The 22,351-nt window shown below is 30.8% G+C and overlaps 1 protein-coding gene across 2 annotated transcripts in view; it reads left to right on the top strand.

Moving 5' to 3' along the window:
• LOC132904512 (putative aminopeptidase-2) overlaps positions 1-22,351 on the top strand; it is a 75,349-nt gene that overhangs the window by 19,513 nt on the left and 33,485 nt on the right. For both annotated transcript variants that reach the window (XM_060955079.1, XM_060955077.1), the window contains exons 13-23: positions 872-1,030; positions 2,970-3,444; positions 4,651-4,889; positions 5,495-5,847; positions 6,600-6,877; positions 12,360-12,553; positions 13,587-13,754; positions 15,834-15,977; positions 16,066-16,144; positions 16,671-17,200; positions 18,292-18,450. In XM_060955079.1, the coding sequence (XP_060811062.1) occupies positions 872-1,030; positions 2,970-3,444; positions 4,651-4,889; positions 5,495-5,847; positions 6,600-6,877; positions 12,360-12,553; positions 13,587-13,754; positions 15,834-15,977; positions 16,066-16,144; positions 16,671-17,200; positions 18,292-18,450 (2,778 nt within the window). The remainder of the gene's footprint in view (positions 1-871; positions 1,031-2,969; positions 3,445-4,650; positions 4,890-5,494; positions 5,848-6,599; positions 6,878-12,359; positions 12,554-13,586; positions 13,755-15,833; positions 15,978-16,065; positions 16,145-16,670; positions 17,201-18,291; positions 18,451-22,351) is intronic.

The following is a 22,351-nucleotide window of genomic DNA, read 5'->3' as shown; positions in this document are numbered from 1 at the left end:
AACTTTTTCGAAAAGAATGTTACCAAGTTGGACATGCGCTAAAAAGTATGAAATAATTTATACTTTATTTAGGCACATATGCAGCAACGATTAAGATTACTCATTTAGTTACTCAACGGCATATTAAACATACTACAACCTTCTTGAAGGCGGCGCAAAAATTAAAAACGCAACTCAGTCATTGTAACGATTGTATTTTGAACTATTGGTAAGCTTGCTGTATATATAATTCCACTAACTTGTACACTGTTAACACATCAAGCATAATTTGTATTCGCGTGTATATACAAGCGACGGTTTTCAATTTGACCACTATTAAAACATGTTCTTTGTGACATTGCGTTATAATGTAGTATAGTGTAATTTAATGCAATTAAATTTGAACTTGTTGAAATTTGAATAATATAAATATAAACGAGTTGAACTTTTCCAGTATGGCGCTCAAGTATTGTTATACTAGAAGCATTTTAAGGCGTTTTGCGTCGCCTTCAAAAAGCTTGCAAATATATTATTTAATATGCTGTTTAGTAAGTGATAATGAAAACAAGTGATCCCAACCGTTGTTACAAATACAAATAAAATATAAATTATTTCATACTTCTTAGCACACGTCGATATCGGTAATATTTTTTTCTCAAAGGATCTTTTATATACATTTGCAATAATATGGACGCGCAGAAACACTTATGGACGAGAACTTATGTACCTCGTATTTTTCTATTTATGCACGAAATTACGAATTTTTAAAAATATTACAATATTTTATGTAATGTTGTCGGCTTTAAGTCATTGGATATATGTAAGATATTTAGTAATATCCCCGATTTTGTTAGAGTTTTGTATAATGAAAACAATTTTGTTTATTTAACAGATGGTTAGCTGCCACGCACATGGAACCAGTTGGAGCTCGAAAGATGTTTCCTTGTTTCGATGAACCAGCAATGAAGGCAAACTTCACAATGAATGTCCTGATACCACAGAACTACACCGCTATTAGCAATATGCCAGTGGAATATACGCATCAAAATCAGTATGTAACACTTTTTTCTTTAATACTAAAAAGATAGAAATATTTTATTTTATATGAACTCATATAACATTTGTTTATGCTTTTCAATTGTTTCATATAAACTATAAATATACCATACTTTAATTTTAATCTATTTACTTTCCAAGAAATAATATGTGACATAAATATTATGGTATTGATCTTCTAAATCTTGATAAATATACTATATTAGAGATTATGCTTAATAAAAATGCAATCACTGTAAATTTCATAGATAATTCATCTGCTATCACTGAATCGCTTGAAGAGCGAATATGTTTAAAATTCTGTCATAAAATCCTAAGTATTCCTCTTACCAGTTTGAATTGAAGATGTAAAATAAAATTCGTTCGTTTAAGGCCCCGTTTTGAAGGAAATGAAGTTTGAACATGTTTAGTTGAAAATTAGCTCGGTGCATGTGTAATCGATAAATTTTCAAATTCGCGTTTCTTCAAAAAGAAACTTCCAATGCAAACATTTTTATATGACCTTGGTTCATAAATTTAAGGTCAAGGTATTAAATATATATTTGATATTATAATTTTGTTTGCAACAATTATAACGATTACAATATGTGGGGGTGATTCACGAAACGGTTGTCACGATATATTTAACTTTGTGCTGGCAATTTAATAAAAAAATTTTACAACAGAAGATAATTAGTATCAAACAAAGAATTTACTGATGTAAATAAAGTAGTTAAAAAGTGCCATTTCTTCATGAAAAAGCGGAACCAGAAAAAGGGTATTTTGTAAATAGCACTATATATATGTACATGTCTCTTGTTATATTTTTATACTATACTACAAAATGAATTCAGTTATGTGGTAACATACAGAATGTCCCATTTGAAGTTATAGCTCATTTAGAAAAGTTTCAAATGAAACTTATCCTCTTTCGGGAGGGGAGTATCTTATAGTGGTCACAAATCTCCTCCAGATGGACGCGCTTCCGATATTTCAAAGTGACCTTTATCTTTTGGACGGCAGTGCATGTTTTTATTTAGATAGAAGTATAGTCCGTTTCGTGAAGAATTTCTCGACCTATAATATATTTTTATGTTCCAAGATCATTCAAAGTCATTTATTGTTGTTTAACGTCTACCTTCGTTGGATGTCCGGAAATTGTCTTTTATCTTCTGTATTCAAAAGAATGACCTTGGACATCAATATAATTATTTACTCTATCCCTAAATGATAAATCTACCCTTTCGAAAGCGATAGAACTAATTTTCCCAAATTCTTCGCGTTCTCCCAAAATCATCACTTTGAAGCATGTCCACCTAGAGAAGATTTGTGACCACCTTTCCGAAACAGAGTAAGTTTCATTTGAAACATCTTTTTAAACGAGCTATAGTTTGGGAAATAATTGCGTACAAAGCTTCAAATGAGACAGCCTGAATATTATTTCAACCGTCTGTTACTATAATAATTTATAATTTGTTTTTGTATTACCGTCTACGACTATCAGATGACTAAAATGATACATTTACCGTATCATATATCATATAAATTACATAAAAGTATGTTAAGAAAGGTATATGGTGCTATTTGAAAGATACAAAATGACATCTATCATTTTATGAAACGATGATGCTTTTGAAAGTTACTTTTTACATCAGCAAATCCTTCGATTAATGCTAATGGATTTTTGCTCGAAAAATATATATTTATTAAACTAACAATAAAAGGTAACTCAGATAATGGTGACCGATTTGTGAACCACCTGATAAAATATTATTAATTTCACGAAATCAAATAGGTACATAAAAATATTAATATAATCAATATCGTCACTTATTATCGAAATTCGATATAAAAGAAATTATTCTCGTTATTCAAAGTGCAAAACCAATCAGTTAATGGTTGATTAGTTCATAATCGTCAACGATAAAATGAGTCACTTAATGAAACTTTTGCAGGAACACAACGAAGACAATTATTTTTAAAGAAACTCCCAAAATGTCGACGTACTTAGTGGCTTTGATAATTTCTGACTTTGTTTCGGTGAAAGACGCCAGGGAAATTTATGGAGTATGGGCAAGACGAAACGCAATCGAAGATGGAAAATATGCTCTATCTGTTATGAACCCTCTCGTTAATTTCTACGAGACAGCAGTGAATATCTCATACCTGTTGCCTAAACTCGACATGGTTGCGTTACCTGATTTTGTGTCAGGTGCAATGGAAAATTGGGGTCTATTGACATATAAAGAAAGAAACATACTATATGATCATGATTCATCGACCACAGCATCAAAACAGAGTATAGTAAACGTGATATCACACGAAATCTCTCATCAGTGGTTTGGAAACCTTGTCAGTCCAAAATGGTGGAAATATTTATGGCTGAATGAAGGCTTTGCAAGGTATTTCCAGTATTTTGGAACTGAACATGTAAGTATACTTATATGTAGGAATTATGTTGTAAACTTTCGACAATATTGATGTTTATGCTACATTTTTAATTCTTGAAATATATGTATACTAAGTTGATGCACATTTTTTAACGAGGTCAACTATTTGTTTGTCTTAACTATTTTTAAATAATATAAAATATATCGATTCAGATAATTCTTAATTTGAGATTAGAAATTTTCATATTAAAGTAAGCTATATTTTTTGCTATTATTTATCTTGAAGCGACGTTTATTATACAACAATCTAATATTTTAAAAAATGTTTACACATGTAATATCTTAGAGAGATTTCATTTTATAGATAGATATCAGACAGTTAAATCTATTATAATTCGTTTAAATCTAAAGTTTTTTCTATTTCTATGTCTGACAAACAAAGTATCTCATAAAACATTGAAACAAATTTTAGTCATTATTTGAAAATTGTTCTAAATATTGTGAATGTGTTTCATGTTATAAGGAAAGTTTTTCCGTTACATGTATACATATGTATGTAATATTCTCCTGAGGAAAAAAAGTCTTGAAATTTGATAAAAATTTGTTCTAAATTATATGTGATATTATACTTAAACTTTTCACATATATCTTAAACAAAGTTTTGAAAGTATTATGTTAATATTTAACTCTACTCAGTTCTTTTTATCTTTTTGTATAATTTAATTAGTTAGGCAATTTAAGTTTCAAAAGATCATTACTTCATTGCTTTAAAAATATACATTGTAGTATATTGGTATAATTACTAATTATATCAATGTTCCAATTATAATTCCAAATGTACTTCTATGAATTCGTACAATATTAAAATGTTCTCTTAAAATATTTGTCATAATAGTAGGCTTTTAAAATTGAATTCTAACATTTCTTAAACCTTCTTCTTAATTTGTCAAATTCGATACTTCTACAATGGCACTCTTGACAGAGAATGATTCAGAATTAAATATAAAATATATCTCTTTTATTCGATAACATTAATCATATTTACTTAATTGTCAATATTTAAACTGCACAAATATCCTGTCTTCAATTCGTGTATGTTGTACATTTCCTAAAAGTTAAACATATAAATGTTTCTTTAACAAATTATTTTTTGTTATCTAACTGATTAATTTATCACTGCATTCCATACTTTTATTTTAGTCATAAAAGTGATACAACATTATTGATTAGTAATAAAATTTATTAGGTGAAACTTAAATGGTCTTTGGAGGCTCAGTTTGTTGTGGAACAGCTTCATTCAGCTTTTGAAACAGATAGTTCAATATCCACTCATGCTATGACTCATGATGTCTGGAATCCAACACAAATTAGAGGAATATTCGATTCGATATCTTATGCAAAAGCTGCTAGCGTGATAAGAATGATAGAAAAAGTATTGGGTCGTCGTTCATTTTATGGAGCTCTTGCGAGTTACTTAAAGAAACGGTAAGATTTGGATTAACAATAAATAAAAGATAAAGTGGTATAGTAGTTTCAAAGACATTACTTTCTCACATGTAACTGAATCTCTTAATCCGTTATTAGTCTAGCTTGAGGGAGATTCGAGCAAATCGATTTTTTATATTTTACACCAGAGGTGCAAGAAACCTTAACACTAATATTTGTACTAAACGATTCTTGTTAATGATCGAGCTAATAAATTTTTCCCTTTGCTGAAATATGTCGAAAATATCACTTGCGTTCCTTTGGCGCCAAGTGTCTCAATTAAATCCTAAAGTTACTCGTAATTCAATTACATATGTATATATGAATGGACTGATAATTATTCTCAAGAAAAGAAAATCAATGAATACAATCAATCACATATATACATATGTACTCTGCACATAGCCAAAGCTTCATAATTTCCGGGTTGGGAATCTACCGTCGCCGATTGCTAATCATGAATTAAATGAAAATGTAATTAAAATAACATAATAAAAATAAGCAAGCACAGGTATAATTACGTTTCAATTTCAATAAAAAAAGGACATTAACATTATCGAAAGTTTCTATAAAGCAGGATTTTGATAATATAATTATTCTTTTAGACAATATGATGTAGCTACGCCAGAAGACCTTATTGATGCAATTAGCGAAAAAGTCGAAGATCAGAAAATAAAAGATTCAATTCCCGATATTATGAACAGCTGGACTACTCAGCCTGGTTATCCTGTAGTTCATGCTAACATAGATAATAATCGTTTAACGCTGAGACAACAGAGATTCTTTTTGAATCCAGAAGAATCGTCAACTGATCGTATTTGGTATATTCCTATCAGTTGGACGAATCTTAACGATTCGGACTTTCAAGACACAAAACCAAAATACTGGTTCAAGAGTGTTCAAGAAAGCATTATATTACCAAGTAGTGATTTCTACTTGCTAAACGTTCAACAATCAGGTAAATAGTTGTACAAATATCCTATTTTAAGAACAATTTTTAAAGGATCGCTTTGAGACTTACTCTGAACAAAATTTGTGCTTAATAATAAGCAGTTTTACAACCTTGTTACATAGAAAATGTTTTATTTCATAAAGTATGATTCAGCATCTTCATTTATAAGTATTACACCACTTACAGAAGAATACAACAACTCTGAAAGATTTTTGGAAAATTATTAAAATGAATTGTGAAATAATTATTATCTCGTTTAAAGGCTTAGAGTGTAAAGAATTTAATGTTAAAAATGCTGAAAATCATATTAAAAATCTAAACCATTACAAGTAGTAAAATTGAATACTTATCTTGTGTATAAAACATAATATAATATAATATAGTAATAAAATAGTATAAGTATTATACTATTTTAGTTTTACCGCTATGTAGACCATTATACATTACTTAAATATTACGCTATGTAGATTATGTAGATTGTGGACTGTGGATCTTTATACATTTATAAAAGAAAAGATCGCTAGAATGCATGTGAATTGCAAAAATATAAAAAATATCTAAGGTAGAGTAAGTACTCGTTATTACAACATATTATAATATAAAATAAAAAACATTAATAAATATTATAATAGATAAAACAAATCCCCATTTTAAATTTCATTTCTTTATTTATATCTGTTTACAAAGACACGCGTTCCTTATCTACTAACAGATATTTCATTTTTACCTAATATAAATATAAAACAAATTGTTTCCAGGTTATTATCGGGTAAACTATGCACCTGATAACTGGAGCGACATAATCAAGTTTTTGAAAAGTGATCGATTTAATATAATACACGAAATTAATCGTGCAGCACTTATCGATGATTTGTTAAATCTTGGCAGAGCTGGATATGTTGATTACCCTACTGTTTTAAGTGCAACACAATATTTAAGCAAGGAAACCAACTACATTCCATGGCGTGCATTTTTCAACGGCTTGACTTATTTGCATAAACAATTTGAAGGAAAGGAAAGTTACAAAGCGTTTGTGGTATGTATTACAAAGTAAAAAGTAAAGGAAAAAAGCAAGAAATGTCATAAAATAATTGAAGATACAAGAGATAAACATGATAAGGCACATATTCAGTTTTTTTTATAAAAGAATGCTATTTAATACGCTATAAATTAATTGCATATCATTAAAATTGTTCTTTTGTATGATTTTATGATGAAATGTTTATATACTTATCCTAGTCTTATAATATTGCACATAATCTTGCATAATATGCATCTGATTCTTTTTGCAAAACTTTGTAGATCTATGATTTGATTTTTCAAGGCTTAAAAGTTTGTTCGCTTTTCAATTTCATGCACACATCTATATATAGGAAATCATAACAATTTAAATAAAATTTGTGTCATATTACTTAATTATAGGATGTTTAATTTTAATTTGTATATCCTATGTTTTATGTCATAAATAACAGCTGTAATTTTACACGTACAGTATATAATACAAATTAAAACGAAGCAAATTTTGAAATTCTGAAAAGTAATAATCTAAATTCTTATGCGCCATTTGTGAAATGAAAGTTAAAAAATTAGCAAAAGAGCTAAAAAATTATCACTCTCCTGCGTGATCTTTAGTTTTCGTTGAGAAAATCAAATTTGAAAACGTTAGTCTTGTAGTAGAGAAAACAAGGTCCATTAAATTTAAAATTGGATCGTTTATATCAACGTTTACGCTAAAGTTCCAGTTATCTGGCTTCATAGAAGAACAAATATTTTCTATAGCTGGAATTCATATAATATAAATTCACGTTCAGAAAAGTAGATTCGATACAGAGGAATCTTGAACATTTAATAAATTGTTCACTAATTAAATTTCCATTCGAATAAGTAAAGTTTAAATAAATGGAGTTTTGTTATATATTACCCTAATTGAGTATCAAAGATAAATTTACAAGAAAAATAATTATGTATTTATATTATTTTCATTTTAAGGTGAATGCGGCTTAAGCTGCAGCTTATGATATTATAATTTACCATATAAATTAATATCTTTGGGAAAATAAAGAAGATTTTCGTAATGTTCTTTTATGATTTAGATATGTCTAAATCTCATTTGAAAGAGTTAATTTAATTTTGTATTGGGAAACGTTACTACAATTAAGATCTACGGACAGAACACAGTTACAGTATATGCACTTATCTGGCTTATTTTTACTTATAAGATAAACTAATAGTTTAGTGTATCCAATTTTAAGTTTGGTGAGAAGAACTTATTTCCTACTAAAAAAAAAGTGCTGGGCTTTTATCAAATATATCTCTACCTGTATTGAATGGAGGTGCACTTCTCCAAAAATCGTTTGTCTTCACACATCTTTAGAAGTAAAAGTCAAGAGGATTTAAATCTGGGAACCAAAGTATAGGTTCTCTTTGACTGATTCATCTATTTCTAAAACAGCTAGTTAAGTGCTCATGCACGGCGTTGGTAAAATATGGTGGTGCACCATTCTACATGAATCATCTCTTAATGGATGTGGATTTTCACGTTCCCAGAAATGTTCATTGTGTATATTTGTTATTCCACATTTATAAAATGTTTCCACATCGGTAAATAATTCTCCTGGCGGAGAAATTGGAGTTGCGTTGGATTTTTCGACTCACCCATTTGCGAAATTCTTTTCTTCTAAGAAAATCTTCTATTTTTAACTCCTGAACTTTCTGAAAGCTATGCACGTGTGGATTTCCCCCCTTCAATACAGACCATACGGTGTTGTTGATATCTTCTTCAACAGCAATAATGCTTATACTTAACCTGAGATTTTTTTGAATACTATGCAGTATTCTATCTCCCAGATCCGGATCGTTGTGTTGAATTCGACCGCCAGATTTCGCAGATTTCAATGCACCTGTATGCCGCAATCGTTGGGTTATTTTTCAAAATATCTTTACACAGTATAGTCCTATTAGGATATTCTTCCCCGTATAATCCCCGTTGCGCTTTTGTACTATTGCCGTCTGCTGCACCGTAACAAAAGTGCATATTCAAAAGTTCTCCAAATGTATATGATATTTTGTAATAAAAATGGCGCTATAAATAATAAAGGACGTATAGTACTACTACACTACATGCAATACTCACTACAGTAACATACTCCTTTTTGAATTTTTTCTAGTTGCTTTCTTCTTGTTTTTATGCTTTTGATTTGCTCAATATATCCTGATTCATGCTTGTACTGTTGATGTCGAAGCCAGAGGCTATTGTAGTCTTTAGCCTTATCAAGTTTTGTTCGTTTGGTGGATTTTGATTCATTTCAACTAATATCAGTTTCAAGGACTTCATTAACTATATTTTCTGTATTTTGGTTTGATTGAGCGTTGCGGTCTATATGTTATTGATTTTGTACATTTAGAGTGGTTATGGTTTGTAGTTTCTTCTAATATGTTGAGGTTATTAGATGTATGTGAATACAAAGGAACGCGTGGATAAATTGTAAGGTAGAAAATATATTTTAAATACTGAAGTGTAAATACAAGTAGGAATATAATTGAGCTGATAGTAGGAATATAAATTGGTTTTATCTAAGATAAGCCGTTAAGTAGTTTTCAGTAATTGTTGAGTTAATTATTGCTATTACGGGTGAATGATCTGAAGAGAGTTCCACAGAAAATTTGATTTTGACATATCTTGGCGAGATGTTTTTGATTATGAAGAAATTTAATAAGTCAGGTAGTTTGTTATTGTCAGTGGGCCAGTAAGTGGGTTCGTTCGTACTGAGGTAATTAAATCTGTTGGTGTTTATACTGTTCAGTAGATTTTTACCTCCTACTGTAGTAAGTCTGCTGCCCCATTGGGTATGTTTAGCGTTGTAGTCTTCTCTTGCTATGAATCTATTGCCGAGGTCTTCGAGGAAGTTATCGAAGTCCTCTTTAGAGATAGAATGTCTAGGAAGACAATATACTGCTGACATCGTGATTGGACCATGCCAATTTTCTATCGCTACGTTTGTGGCTTTGAGGTAGTCCTTCTGGAATGATGGAAGCTCATAATGTTTTATGATGGTTTTTATGATAATTCCGATGCCGCCATAGGCTTTTCCGCTGGGACGTTGGGTATGATAGAAGTTATAACCATTTATTTTTAGGTAATTTTTAGCGGTGAAGTGGGTTTCAGATATGAGCATTACATCAATTTGTTGTTGTTTTAAGAAGAATTCTAGTTCGTATTTGTGCTGAGCTAGACCGTTGGCATTCCAAAGAGCTATGTGTAATGGTTTTATTTTACGTCGCAATGTAGTTTACTCACAAGGAGTGTAAGCAGTGATACCAAGCTTTTAAATTGCTCTGATTGTTTTTCGATTAATTTTTCGAGCCTATCGAGGTTATTCGTGCTTTGTGGACTGGGAACTCGGACTGGAATATTTTGGGAATGTTCATTATGTATTATCGGTCTGCTTTGTACTCTTTGAACTACCATAGGAGATTTAAGGAGTAGATAGTTTTTGTGGGGTGAGTGTTGGAATCGTGAGATCCTTTACTCTGGGTTTGGGGTATTTGTTGTTATATAAGTTCTTGTAGGCTGAGCAGCCTTTGTAGTTCGCAGGGTGCTCTCCTTGTCAGTGGATACATTTCGCAGGAGTTTCTACTGATTTAGTGCATTGATCTGTAGAATAAGGATCTGCACATTTGACGTAGCAGTAATTGCGGTTGCAATATTTTTGCGCGTGGCCGTATCTCTGACACCTTTTACACTGATCTATCTCTTTTTTTGTAAAAGATGGTTCGAATTTTATTACTGAGGTCATTAATCGGTTTATATTATACATTTCTTTGTTGCTTGACTTTTGCTTTAAATCAACAAAGAATAAAGATAGTGGGTTTTTTGTGATTCTGTGTCTTATATTGCTGATATTGGTAACTTCATGGCCAAGATTTTAGAGTTCGTATTTCAGTTCGTCTAAGTTAGCAGAGTGGTGGATGTTGCGTAGTACCACTCGAAAGGGTCTTTCTTGTTTTAGTTGATAAGTGTGGAATTTAGAGTTCAGGGTTTTTAGCACCTTTGTTAGTTTTCTATAGGAATCTGGATTAGTCGGCAGAATTGTAACCTGATTGTTTTTGATTTTTAATTGATAATCTTCTTTGTTGATGTCTTTCTCGATGGATTTGATTATTGTTTGAATATCGATGACGTCATCGATGAAGATCCCTAGGGGAGGAGGAGTCTTTTGGTTTTGTTGGCTTGGTGATGTTTCTATGATATCCATAGAGTCGTGTGTGGATTCTAGTAGTTCGAATCGGTTGTAAGTGAAGATATTCATATTTTTGTTGGGTGAGTCTAGCTTGCGTTTTTTGTTGTCATTTGTATGGTTTGTGAGGTGGGATAGTTCGTCCTTTTGCCACGGAGGGGGAAGAATAAAGCGATTATAGCTTTACTCGAGTGAGCTAGTTCCAGATGTTTGGGCCATCTTCAAGCTAGTTAATTCAAATTGAAATAACTAGTCGAGAGGCTATGATTCGGATTGGAGATTAGAAGAGTCTGATTATTCACTACTAAGTTTAGAAGCACTTGTTTTATTTTGATTTCACTTCACTTTCGACGGAGGATCGTCACTTGTATTGTGAACTGCACTAGGCACTAGACACACACGTGTTCACGCTTCGGCAGTCGACGGCTGAATGAATAGGAACAGTGACTATAGGTAAATGACTTCCGTAGTCAGGAACCATTTCATAATTTTCCTATACCGAGATGCAATTTATCTAGTACAATGTATTACTTTTAACCATTCGCTGATTATTACTCACTAACATTTTAGTTCAAGAACCATTTATTATTATAAAATCACTTCGACAATTGACTGAATGTATAGAACTCACGGAAGGGTTTGTTAATACATTTTGATTCAACGCGCTCTCCTCGAGACTCCTTTTCGCTTATTTATTATGGACCTTATTATTTTTCTAACGTAGAAGTAGGAAAATTGAGAATATTTTCTGTCTTTATTCGGTTATCTGATGTAGATATCAGATCATACCATAAATAATATATATTGTCTCTTATTTTTTATTTTAAATTTGTAAGCTAAGATCAAATGGCCGAGATCTACACTCATACAAAAGAAGTATTACACATAGCATCAATAAAAAAATCATTGACACTAACAAAGATAGTTGTGGAAAATAGAAGATGATACATACAAAAGATATAAACAAACATCATAAAATTTTTTCATTTTGAAATTACATACATATGTATATAAACATTACGTATAAAAATGTTTCTTATGGAATACTAATACTTCTGCTTTATTAATCTTTACGATTCGACATTTCTGTAATCTCAACTATCAGCTGTAAAATATGCTATACACCTTAAAATCAGTAAAAATGTAAAAATATAAATACTTTATTTAATATAAATTTATATAAAATAAAATTATGCCACGTTCAAAGTATATAAATTATAATTAATATATTATTATAATTATCATATTGTATAACTTACTTTTATTACTATTACATTGCAGCGATATCTAAGCTCGCTCTTAACACCGGTATATGATAAACTTGGATTTGAGGATAAGGAAAATGATGACCACGTCACCTTGTTGTTCAGATCACACATTCGCAAGTGGGCATGTAAAGTAAACATAGCAAACTGCAAATCTCGAGCTTTATCTTATTTTAATGCTTGGGCCAACAATGAAATAACAATGGCAAGGTCAATATTATTTCTAATTAAATAACGTAATTTTCAACGAAAGTTTTCAAGTTTACAATTGAATTGCTCAGTATTTAGAAATCCTATATGTCTATACAATATATATTATTATATATTACCATATATTAATGAAAATTTTACATTAACTAACAAAAGTTTACTTTATTTTATACTTATTAAGTTTTATTTTATATATGTCATTAATAGAATCATATATTTAATACAAGATTATTTTTATTTTTATATACTTCAATTTTATTATATATTGTTTTCATAAAAATACGCGCACAATAGGACATTTTATGGCACTTATTTAAGTATATATTAACAAAATATTATTATTTCAATATTCAATATCGAAATATCGAATATTGCCGCAATTGCTTTATACAATTTTGCAAATTAAAGCTACCATTTTTATTTGAGATTTAAACTGAATCAATTAAAATACTTTATTACGTGTATCATTTGATAATTAAAAAAAGAATAGAGTGGACAGTATCGCAAAAATTGTAAAATATAATGAAGTTATCTTAAATATATAAAATATATCTTAAATTAAATCATCTGAAACGTTGATAAACAAGGTTATACGTATTAAGAATGTTATATTCTTTGAATTTCTGAATTACATAAATTTTTTATCATAAATAACTATGCAGAGTTACATTGTTTCGCGCCTTAAACAATTGAAGCTCTTTTTCAAATATCTCAAATACTTTGACATAAGGAGTCTCATTTTGATTATTTGCGTTTATTATTTCAATTTGTGTAAAAGTTATATTTGCGACATTTTCACTGCTATTACGCAAAGTGTTAATTTATCGCAGAGCCAAATATAATTTCCTACATGTGTTCGGTACAGTACAATACATAGTTCTATAATAAAATCAATACAGTACTATAATAAAGTTTTCTATCTCTTATCTTATTAAGTTTCCTTTTTGCAAATATATATAAGGAGGTTTGCGGGAGATACTACTGTATTTTCAAACTATGCTAAAACAGATGTTCAACGGATATTATTTTTCAGCTTTCCACCCAATATTCGTAGTGTATCGTATTGCACGGCTGCTGAACAGAATGATCCTGAATCCTGGAATCGTTTGTGGGGACTTTATTCAGATACGACATTTCCTGAACAAAAGTTAATAATTCTCCAATCTTTAGCCTGTGCTACTAAAGACGAATTTCTTGACCAGTAAGTTTTTATTTATTAATTTTTATATATAAAACATTAAGAACAAATATGGATTGAGGCCAGTTTTTTCGAATTTGAGTTTATAGTATCAATTGACTTTACTAAGCTATATTAATCATGCAAAAATGGAGTAATTCATATTTCACAAATCAAATAGTAGTATATTAAATAATAGCAATAATAGTAGATAATATAACGGAATCATTCAATTCAATATTACTCAATATTTTGATCTCGCGTTTATTTTAAGCAATCAACTACTCAGTTTCTTAAATGTTGGGGTTAATTCATTTTTGTCCTCATGTAATCTGTAGAGTATTACAAAAAGTAATGTTTAAGACATTATGATTATATTCTCATTTGACTCAATAAAAAAATTAATATATAATACGAATAGTTGGTTTAATGATATAATTAATACTAAACAATGTAATAGGTAATTGACTGTTTAAATAATTTTGTGATTTTTGTGAAGTGTATGTTTCTAATTAATATTTTGCAACTCCTGCACATATTTTCAGATTTGTGTCAAACTATACAAATGTGACCACGATAGTTGTACCGTATTATACAAAATCTTTTATACAATACACATAATATATGTATAAGAAGAGTTTCCATACGTTAACATATATGTAGTTCTTCGGAATTCGAGTGTATTTTCAATAGTACATTGCGTTTTGTTCTAACGCGATATATCAAGAAAATTCCGATTCATATTTTTAGGCCACACCTGAATTTCCTGAAAAAGTTTCAAGAATTTTCAATGTTCACAAAACATCGGAACAAAGGCCAACATACTATCAAAGACACGTTTAAAATCTAGAGAACCACTAATATGTCATCTAATAAACATCGTGATAGTGTAAAATTTAAAAGTTCTCATAAGTATACATATACTTTCGTGAGTCACTTTTAGTAAGTCTTATAATCAATAATGAGTTAGTAAGTTCTATAATCCACGAAAAACACAAAGATTTATTTTCACGTTTCTAAAAGATATTCTCGATATCTCTTCCTCCCATTTCAATATAAAGTGTTGTAAATTTGTATACTCTACTCAATGTACTTTTTCAAAAGAAAACATATTTTCCATGTTTTACATTACACGACATATATCAGAATATTGTAGTAGTATGTTTTTTATTCCATTATCGTATGTTCACAGTCTTATTATCTGTTGCTAAACCATGAATATTCATGCAAATGCACAATTTCAGAGAATGCGAGTAGAGTAATGAAACCTCGATAAAAATGTACATTAGATGATTATAAAACTGTGTTCTCTATTTCGCATCTTTTGTATTTTAATAATTGTTGAAGTATGTGAATTTCTTAAGAAATGAGTTTTGTAGTATATTTTCATTTTCAATACATAGTAAGGTTCCTATGCGATTTTATTATACATTGAACGATGTTTCTTTCACTTTCTGTTTTCTTCTTTCTAGTATAACATCGAAAGGATTGAAATTTAGAATACGTTCATTGGATATTTTTTATTTCTTTAGATGAGCACTATACATATGTACATAAACTACACTGCTCTCCCTAGTAAAATTATCCTACTTACAATTTTGAAACTGAGGAAAACTGAAGTTTTTTGTTGTTTTCTTTTTTGTACCAGTTTTGTTTTTCTTCATTCAGTTTTCTTCATTCAATACTTATGCCATTATTTTGTAAAAACATGTATAATATATTTGATATGTAAAAAACACGGGGCAATATTTCTATATATCTTAAAAAATAAGCAAATGCTAAACATTTCAGTTAAAAGTACAAAGACATCGTAGTCAATCAAAGATAAATACGTAGTACATAATAAATTTTAGATATTTTGTTGTAAAAGCTTGTGCAGGATGTTAAAAAGTTATTTGTCATGACTGTTAGACTTTTATTTCTCGTGACGACTTCTACACGACGCAATAAAATAATTTGTCCTCACACTTCAAGAAGCAGGTCAATTTTGTAGTAACTCTTTTCAAGTGTGAAATAATTTTTGAACACCATATACATATCTCATTGTTAACTCTTACATGTAGAGTGTATTACGTTTACTTATTTATCTTTTTTTTTTCTAAGGTTACTTCACACAGTACTCTCAAATAAGCAGGTACGATTTGAAGATAGTTCAAGCGTTTTCACTTCCGTTATTAATTCGGGGCCGAAGGGAGTCGAATTCGTAATAAATTTCATTGAAAAAAATTACGAAAAAATGATCAGCTAGTAAGTAAAGTATTGTATGTAAACTATACAAAAATTATTTGGCTTTCGCAGTAATAATTAAAATAATTTTGCAATATTTTTTTTGCAGCTTCGAGCAAATTTCCAGCGTCAACAGTATCGTAAACGCGATTGGGAAAAAAGTATTCACAAACAAAATTTATGCAAAGGTAATTTATTCTTTTTGTATAATCATTATATTCGTTCCAAACGAATCATTCTTTTGAAAAGATTATTATACCTAAATATGAGATTTCTATCATGATATTGGATATGCGAATCTTTTATTTATCTTAAGATTCTGCAATGTGTAGCATAAATTTTAAACCAGACCTGTCTTGCATAATTGAGGTAATATTATGTGGTAATATAATATTAGTGCCATTCCACAAGTTACAAATTAGCTGATTATTTAATTTAAGAAAAAATTATAAACTTGTAAAGATTTGTAACTTGTCAAGAATTGTAATTTGTTAATTTATTAATATTATTAATTGTTAAATTGGTTATTCAAGAATGCTCAGATAGTCATTTTTTATAATTATTTCTGAGATTAACCTCGCTTTCTATAAGTGTGCCTAATTCTAATGAACGAGGGTATATATTGTAATTCCTCAACAATGTAAAATTTAACATCGTTATTTCACATTCTTCGAATGTTATCGATTAAATTTTAACTAATCATTCTTTTCGCAGTATGTCGAGTTACTCAATTTCTTAAACAAGAAACAGCCAATGGAAAACTTCAAGGCTTTCTCGGATTACGCAAAACACGAATTAAAATGGGGTCAAGAGAATATCCCAGGGATATTCCAGTGGATCGAGGAACAATATCCATCGATGAATTATCGTTTACCAAAATCATTTTCTCCATTAAGATACAATATTACATTGTCTCCATATTTTGCCGAAAACAATTTTATATTTACTGGCAGAGTACAAATAGAAATGAAACGTAACGTAGATTATATATCCCATATAGTCCTTCATTCCAGCAAACTTGAAATCACAGGGCTCTCACTGCAACCGAAAAACTCTACTTTAAACAATGAAAACAGCGTAAGCGGTCTGCAACAAAATAATGATACTGAGACGCTCACAATATTCATGAAGAGATTCATTCAAGCTAACGAACTTGTCCTTGATATCATATTTACTGGTAAATTGAACGATGATATGATAGGATTTTATCGAAGTTACTATATCACCGATGAAGGAAACATTCGGTGAGTAAGGACTTTAGAGTAAGATTTTAAAACAAACAATTAGATTCCGGATATTTATGCAAATTCATATTTTTACAAATACAAATAAAGAAATAAAATCTAAATATTCTAAATCGAATATTTTAGTATTATCTCTGCCGGTATATTTGTACCTATTGGAATTTTATATAAATGCAGAAACACTCATAGTCGTATTCTGTAAACAATACTTCAATTGTTTCATGTTAAATTATTTCTTTTTAGTCACTCAGACGTCAGAAAATGAACAAAAATGGACTTACTATCTTTTCCGCATAATTTTCATATATTCCAATTATTAAAATGGAATAAGAGTTTCTGTTTCACAAATAAGTCCACAGTCCACAACAATATAATATATGTATATATATAATACTAATATATAAAGTTATATATGTATTATATATATATTAATATATATTAAAAGATTTATATACGTATTAATTAATTAAATCCAAGTATATTAAATTACGTATCATTTAGTAGTACTTTCAGATTACAAAAATCACAAAAATTTTATATAGGTATTATTATAAAAATGAAATGTGTAGAGTGTAGAGTGTAGAGTGAAATGTGTATGTGTAAAGAAATACTTCACTGGAAAATAAGGACATGTGTCAATACATCTTACATAGCCACTTTACACATGAAATTAACATTTTATTTATTTCATATAATTAATTAATTCTAGGTTTTATATTGTAGTATTCTATTTTTATTCGAATCTCTAATTTAACAAATTTTGATATGGAAACAAACAACTCATAACGGAATTTAAACTGTTGTGGAATTTAAACTAAAAGAAATAAAATGTTATAGTCAACGCAACGTTTATTTTTAGTAATTATTTGCTTAAAAAAAACAAACGATCAATTATTTCAACAAGATTAACAATTGATAATTTACGTATTTTATACTCAATGAATTATATTTATTTATTTTCCCTAAAATCGAGACAATGTAATGCACATGAAGAATTTATTCAATTACTTCGATTTATATTTTCATGAAGAATTAGTTGTTACTTGTAATTAATGTAATTGTAGTTTCCTAATATCCTTCCTTGATTTTAGTTGGTTGGCTGCGACTCAGTTTGAAGCAACTTATGCGAGACAGGCTTTCCCTTGCTTCGATGAACCAGCTTTCAAAGCAAAGTTTGTAATAAACATGGAAAGACCTAAGGATTATAAGGTGCTGAGTAATATGCCTAGAGATTCGCTAATTCCACTGATGTAAGTATGCACAGAGAAATATAAACATCATGATTATTTAATAAAAAAAATAGAAGCAATAATATACTTTAAGAAAAGCAAATATTAAGTCAGAGTCATTTATATACAATAATACCATTATGATTTATTAATACAAAAAATTATCAAATTCTAATATTTTCGACAATGAAAAATTATAAATTAGTTTCATTTTCATGCATCTACATTGTTGTATATTTCTGTAAATCTATACTGCCCTATATTTTTTATGTAAATATGTATAGGGTTAACATTACGATTAGGGTTAGGGGTGTGTAATGAATCTTCACTGAGATTAGCCATCGTTGTTAGACAATCGAGGTAATGTTGATTAGCACAAGTGTGAGTATTACAGAATCGATAAGTAACCGCGGTGATTAGACACTAATAACAATGGTCTTAGGTTCGATAACGAATCCGTGGTCAACGGCATAGTAAATGTACTTTCCTCCAAAGTCTAAGTCTGACTCTTGGTTAAAATAAGACGTGACAATATTCACTGATCGTAAAGACGTTGTTTTTCTCGCGAATGAGATCGCACGAGAATGTTTTCCGTAGCAATATTTCTTTTTATTTTTTAATTTTGTAGATTATTTACAATCAATTCTCATACAGAATTTTAAGTAAATCTTTTTGGCGTGGTACTGTAACTTGGATTATAAAAGTTTATAGTATGTTTGATTCTAGTTGAATCTAATGCTTCAATCTAAGGGGTGTTTCCTTTTTAGCCTGCGGATCTAATCCGTCTTGTCAAGTAACTGAGTAACTAATGGGTTTTTGTGGTTGTTAACTCTTATATTATATCTGTTTCTGAACTTGGATATTTCTTCTTTGATTGTGAGTATCTTAAGGTCGTGATGTATTGTTTCGTTGGTAACATACCAAAGTGCATCTATTAAGGATCTTAGAGTTTTTGATTGGAATCGTTGGAGAATTTCTATGTTGCAGTTGCTCGCTGTTCCCCATAGTCAGATCCCATAGGTCCAAACAGGTTTTAATATGGCTTTGTATAGAATTATTTTACTCTGCATGTTTAAGTTGGAGCGTCTGCTAATCAACCAGCAGAATTTTTTTAGTTTTGTTTTCAATTCTTTGGATTTATTTACGATGTGCTGTTTCCATGTCATTCTTTTATCTAGAATCATGCTCAGATATCTGACTGAATCTTTGTTTGGTATTGGAATATTATTTATGGCCACTTGTAGGCAGGATTGTTTTCGCAGTGTGAAAGCGATATGACTGGATTTATTTTCATTTATTTTGAAGCGCCATTTGTGGAAACACTCTTCCATAGAGTCGAGACATCGCTGGAGAGTTGAGGAGGCAATTATCGGATTTGAGTGGGCTGGTAATAAAGCTGTGTCATCAGCAAATGTCGTTGTGGTTATCACTGTTAAGCTTGGTAAGTCGGCAGTGTAGATGATGAATAGCAGAGGTCCGAGGACACTGCCTTGGGGTATGCCAGCTTTAGTAAGCATCTTCTCAAACAGTTTGGACAAAGTGGGTAGAAGACTAATTGGGCGATAAGAGCTAGTTTCGCGTATTGGTTTTCTAGGTTTAGGGACAAGGGTAATTAATGATATTTTCCTGGATTTAGGATAGTATTCAAGGTGAGGAATTGCATTAAAGATAAAGATAATGAGAGCGATGCCTTTTTTGGGAAGCTCCTTGATAGCTTTGTTATTTATCTGATCATGTCCCGATGCTTTCCTGGGGTTTGGGCGACGATTGAATTCTATAACTTCCAGAGATGAGAAATGTTCAATAGGAGGAGACATCTGGAAGGGAGAGTGCATGTATTGCGTTATTTCGGCGGCAATGGCAGAGGAATACGGTTTAAAGACATCAGTTAGGTGGTTTGCAAACCAGTTGGCTTTTTGTATAGGGCTACGCGCCCATCCACCTTGCGGACAGCGAATTGAAGGGATTATTTGCGGAGGATGAGTGAGTTTCCTCGATGCCTTCCGTAGTGAGAAGTTAGAGTCAGCTGTGGGAGACAGATTAGCAAGATGTTTTTAAAAACAGTCATTTTTGTAATTTTTAATGATTTTGGTTAGTTTTCTTGTTGCGTTATTTAGCTAACGCTTGTCTTCAGGCGTTCTATGAATTTGACATACTCAACTAAGTCTACGTTTTCCTGCGATTTTTATTAATGTGTAATGGCGGTATTTATGTTTATTGACAAAACACTTAGTAGGGGTGGAAGAACGGATCGCGTTTATTATGCTGGTGTTTAATTATTCCGTGGCTGCTTCTATATCTTCGTTCGTTTTTAGGGACATTGAGGCTGATGTTGAATGATAGAATACTTCCCTAAAGAGCTGCCAGTATGTGAGTTGGATATGAATAAAGCCATTCACTTGGTTTACGATAATTGTTGAATTAATTGTTGCTATGACGGGTGAATGAACTGAAGAGAGTTCTGCCAGGAGAGTTGATTTGGACGTATCTTGGCGAGATGTTTTTGGTTATGAAGAAGTCTAATAGGTCAGGTAGTTGATTAGTGTCAGTGGGTCAGTAAGTGGGTTCGTTTGTACCGCGGTAGTTAAGTCTGTTGGCGTTTATGGATTTCAAAAGGTTTTTGCCTCTTACTGTGATATGTCTGCTACCCCATTGGGTGTGTTTAGCGTTGTAGTCTCCTCCAGCTATGAATCTATTGCCCAGGTTTTCGAGGAATTTATCGAAGTTTTCTGTGGAAATAGAACATCTAGGAGGACAATACACTGCTGATGGGGTGATTGGACCATGCCAATCTTCTATCGCTACGTTTGTGGCTTGAAGGTAGTCCTTCTGGAATGATGGAAGCTCATAGTGTTTTATGCTGGTCTTGACGATATTTCCGATGCCGCCATGAGCTTTTCCGCTGGGACGTTGGGTATGATAGAAGTTATAACCATTTATTTTTAGGTAATTTTTAGCGGTGAAGTGGGTTTCAGATATGAGCATTACATCAATTTGTTGTTGTTTTAGGAAGAGTTGAATTTCGTATTTATGCTGAGCTAAACCGTTAGCATTCCAATGAGCTATGCGTATTCATTTTATTTTACGTCCGTTGTAAGTAATGATAGCAAGTTATTAATTTGCTCTGTTTGTTCGACGATTAATTTTTCAAGTCTATTGAAGTTATCTGTGACTTGTGAACTGGGAACACTATTTTTTGGTCGAGCACTATGGATTTTCGGACCGCTTTGATTTCCTTGAACTGCCTGTGCGTAGGAGATTGAAGGGGTAGTGAATTTTTGTGGGTTAAGTGCTTGATTGGTTAGGTCCTTAACTATGGGTTTGGAGTACTTATTATTATACAAAGTCTTGTAGGCTATGCAACCTTTATAGTTCGCAGGATGCTCTTCTTGACAAAGGATGCACTTTGCTGGGGTTTCTGAAGATTTAATGCACTGATCTGTAGGGTGAATGCCTGCACATTTAACGCAGCGGTGGTTGTGGTTGCAATATTTTTGCGTGTGGCCAATATTTTACTTCATGGCCATGATTTGAGAGTTCCAGTTTCAGTTCATGTATGTTAGCTGAGTGGTGTATGTTACGTAGTACCATACGAAAAGGTCTTTCTTGTTTCAGTTGATATCTGTGGAAGTTTACGTTCAGAGTTTTTAGTAGCTTTGTCAATTTTCTGTAGGAGTCTGGATTGGCCGGCAGGATTTTAACCAGATTGTTTTTAGTTTTGAGTATTTAACTCTCTTTGTTAATATGTTTCTTTATAGACTTCATCATTGTTTGAATGTCGATAATATCATTAATGAGGATTTGTAGGGGAGGAAGAGTTTTTGTGTGTTTTGAATTGTTGATGTTTCAGCTGCGTCCATAGAATTGTCTGCAGATTTTAATATTGCGAATCTGTTGTGAGTGGTAATGTGTCTTGTTGACG

This window comes from Bombus pascuorum, chromosome 2 (genome assembly GCF_905332965.1).
Source record: "Bombus pascuorum chromosome 2, iyBomPasc1.1, whole genome shotgun sequence".
Classification (NCBI taxonomy): domain Eukaryota; kingdom Metazoa; phylum Arthropoda; class Insecta; order Hymenoptera; family Apidae; genus Bombus; species Bombus pascuorum.
Note: the sequence above shows the minus strand (reverse complement) of the source record. Positions and strands in the feature narration are given on the sequence as shown.